This window comes from Odocoileus virginianus, chromosome 24, assembly GCF_023699985.2.
Source record: "Odocoileus virginianus isolate 20LAN1187 ecotype Illinois chromosome 24, Ovbor_1.2, whole genome shotgun sequence".
NCBI classification, from domain to species: Eukaryota; Metazoa; Chordata; class Mammalia; order Artiodactyla; family Cervidae; genus Odocoileus; species Odocoileus virginianus.
The window spans coordinates 9371572-9374615 of NC_069697.1; the positions used below are offsets into that span (position 1 = coordinate 9371572).

The window sequence follows — 3044 nt, forward strand, 5'->3', positions numbered from 1 at the left end:
TTATCTGGCATCAAAGGGTGTCAAGAAAGCTAATGAAAAAGCCATGAGAACACAGTGTAGAACAGGAGCCTTAACAGAGGAGCCTTAGAGTGGCACGCTGAGTCCTGGAATATCAAATAGCTATGAGTCTTATTTCCACTACAACTATTACTCAAGAGACATTATTACAATCATTGCATCCCCATCCTCAGTCCCACCCCTTACCTTATAGGTACTACTGGTCCACCATGGAGGGGTATGGAATTCGGATCTTAGTTGCCACCCTCCAGAAAAAGATAGCCAAAGAAGGAATCTGAGCACCCTCTAGCCACCCCTTCCAGCTCCCAGACTGTCATACAACCTTAGTAAAAGAGAGGAAAGAGATTTACCTGCTGCTATGGAGGCTGAAGCCTGAAAGTCATGTATAACCTTGGAAGGACTGTAATGGTTTTATCACAGGAATAGCATCTTTTTGAGAGGCAGGAGAGAGAAAAGAGCTGAACCACTCTGCAAATATTAACCAAGCTATTTTGGAGCAATGGCTATTGCCTTTGAAATCTTTCATCATGGGTCTATACTTAGAATTCAGATGAGCCTGGGGGAGGGGGAACAGTGCAGTGTTAATCCCCAGTTGTTTTGAACTTTTCCTGTAAGCAGGTTAGCCACTTTAGAGGAAGTGTTGGATGCTTTGCTTAAATTCTAGGAGTCTACGTATTTTGTTTTAACCTGTCCTGCATATAGGTTGTCACATCATTCTGAAGGTGACACTTCTCGGTTTTCTTTCAAACTAGATGTTCTAGAGAGCACTGGCTGTAATCACATTGAGAGACTGATGCTCCATGACAGCTAAAAGTTGGATTGAGTTTCAGGAGCTACTATATATAAAGCTGGGGCGACTTATGTCACCGCACTAATTAAATGCCATCTGGGTAACCACCCAGAACCTTCTGGGTTTTTGAGCCCATCACCCCATTCAGACCAAGTCAGAGGCCAAGGAAGAGAACATGATGATGGACCTTTTTGAAACTGGCTCCTATTTCTTCTACTTGGACGGGGAAAATGTTACCTTGCAGCCCTTAGAAGTGGCAGAGGGCTCTCCTCTGTATCCAGGGAGTGATGGTACCCTGTCCCCCTGCCAGGACCAAATGCCCCCGGAAGCCGGGAGCGACAGCAGCGGAGAGGAACATGTCCTGGCGCCCCCAGGCCTGCAGCCTCCCCACTGCCCCGGCCAATGCCTGATCTGGGCTTGCAAGACCTGCAAGAGAAAATCTGCCCCCACCGACCGGCGGAAGGCCGCCACCCTGCGCGAGAGGCGGCGGCTCAAGAAAATCAACGAGGCCTTCGAGGCACTGAAGCGACGGACTGTGGCCAACCCCAACCAGAGGCTGCCCAAGGTGGAGATTCTGCGGAGCGCCATTAACTACATCGAGCGGTTGCAGGACCTGCTGCACCGGCTGGATCAGCAGGACAAAATGCAGGAGTTAGGGGTGGACCCCTTCAACTACAGACCCAAGCAAGAAAATGTAAGCCCAGATGCTGCCGCCGCGGCCGGGGAAAGGATAGGCTGATTAGACGCCTTCCTCGGGGCCTTAACCTCCCCCTGCTCGGTCTCCGTTCCCGTCCCCCTTCCTCGCCCGCCCCTCCCGCTCCCTCTTTAATGAACCCCCGATGACCCGTGAACACGGGGTGCCTGCAAGAGGCAGGAAATTCGTACCCGGCCTGAGGAAACAGGGGAGACACCCCCGCCGAGGCCCCCTAACCCACCCCCGGAACCCATGTTTCTTGACTAATCTGCTGCCTCGGTTTTCCTCCAGCTTGAGGGTGCGGATTTCCTGCGCACCTGCAGCTCCCAGTGGCCAAGTGTTTCGGATCATTCCAGGGGGCTCGTGATAACTGCCAAGGAAGGTAATGTAAAAGGGCACAGGGCTACGAGAGAACATCCCGGGAGGGGGCTGGGGAGCTCTCTGGGCGCGGAAAGCAGTGCTCCGCGCCGAGCGGGAACCGGGATGTGCCCTGCGAGCGGGCGCTCCCGGCGCGGGGACCGCGGCTCGCGCGGGGAGCAGAGCTGCCTTCCTTCCACGGGGAGTATGTTCATGTGTCTGTGTGTTTTCTGCTCCCAGGAGGGACAAGCATTGATTCATCGGCCTCGAGTAGCCTTCGATGCCTCTCTTCCATCGTGGACAGCATTTCCTCGGAGGAACACAAACTCCCCTGCGTGGAGGAGGTGGTGGAGAAGTAACGCAGTGCTGCGGTCGTTCTCCACGGAGCAGGAAGATCCCACCCACCCTGCTTCGCCTAATCCTTTAGGTCACGTTACGTTAATATTTAGGAAGACAGACCCAGGAGTTTATGATAGGGAAGGAGACATATTCACAAAGAAACTTTCTGGAAACTGCTGTGCACGCTGGGATGAAAAACCCTTTCGGCTTTGGGCTTGTATCTTGGGAACCGCGAGTGGCTTAGATCTAGCGGTTTTACTTTTTCTTTGGTTGGTTTTGTAATATATTTACTTTTATTATGGTGATCCTTTTGTGCCATGTTCAGAAGAAGTTCATTCCTGTTTAAAGCAAAGTGGGAACGTTGCATCTAAATGTTAGTGGTATTGAATGTATTTTTGTAAATAACATTAGTACTTTCATTTTTTATGTAAATCTAAGAAATATATTTTAAACGTGGAGTGACATATTGTATATAAAATGTGAGAGGATCCTGGTATTGTAATATTAAAAGATAAGTTTCTATATGAACAAAAGTTGGTCTAATTTGATTCAACTGAAAAAAATATATATTTAGAGGGCATAAATAAAGGTGAACCACATTTTAATTTAGACACCACCGAAACCCATTTACTTGGGTGTCTACCTATGAGTCGACTTAAAAGGACGAAAATGGGTTGTTTTCCTGTGTCTGAATTAAAACTGTCCACTTTTCTATCTCATGTAGATCTAACCACATTTGTGGTTAGAAGTGAAGACCATCCAGAAGGAATCTGTCCTTTTCCTTTTTATCAACATCCCCTTTCTTCTTGTTTTAGTTAAAACAGCCCTTTACCTGCAGATCTGGGT

At 48.9% G+C, this 3044-nt stretch overlaps 1 protein-coding gene across 1 annotated transcript; it reads left to right on the forward strand.

Annotated features, from left to right (window-relative positions):
* Positions 1–648: 648 nt before the first annotated feature.
* On the forward strand, positions 649–2731 carry MYF6 (myogenic factor 6). The gene is made up of 3 exons (XM_020873277.2): positions 649–1502; positions 1794–1884; positions 2100–2731. The coding sequence occupies exons 1-3, from the start codon at positions 984–986 to the stop codon at positions 2216–2218; spliced, it is 729 nt and encodes a 242-aa protein (XP_020728936.2). The 5' UTR covers positions 649–983; the 3' UTR covers positions 2219–2731.
* Positions 2732–3044: the final 313 nt, after the last annotated feature.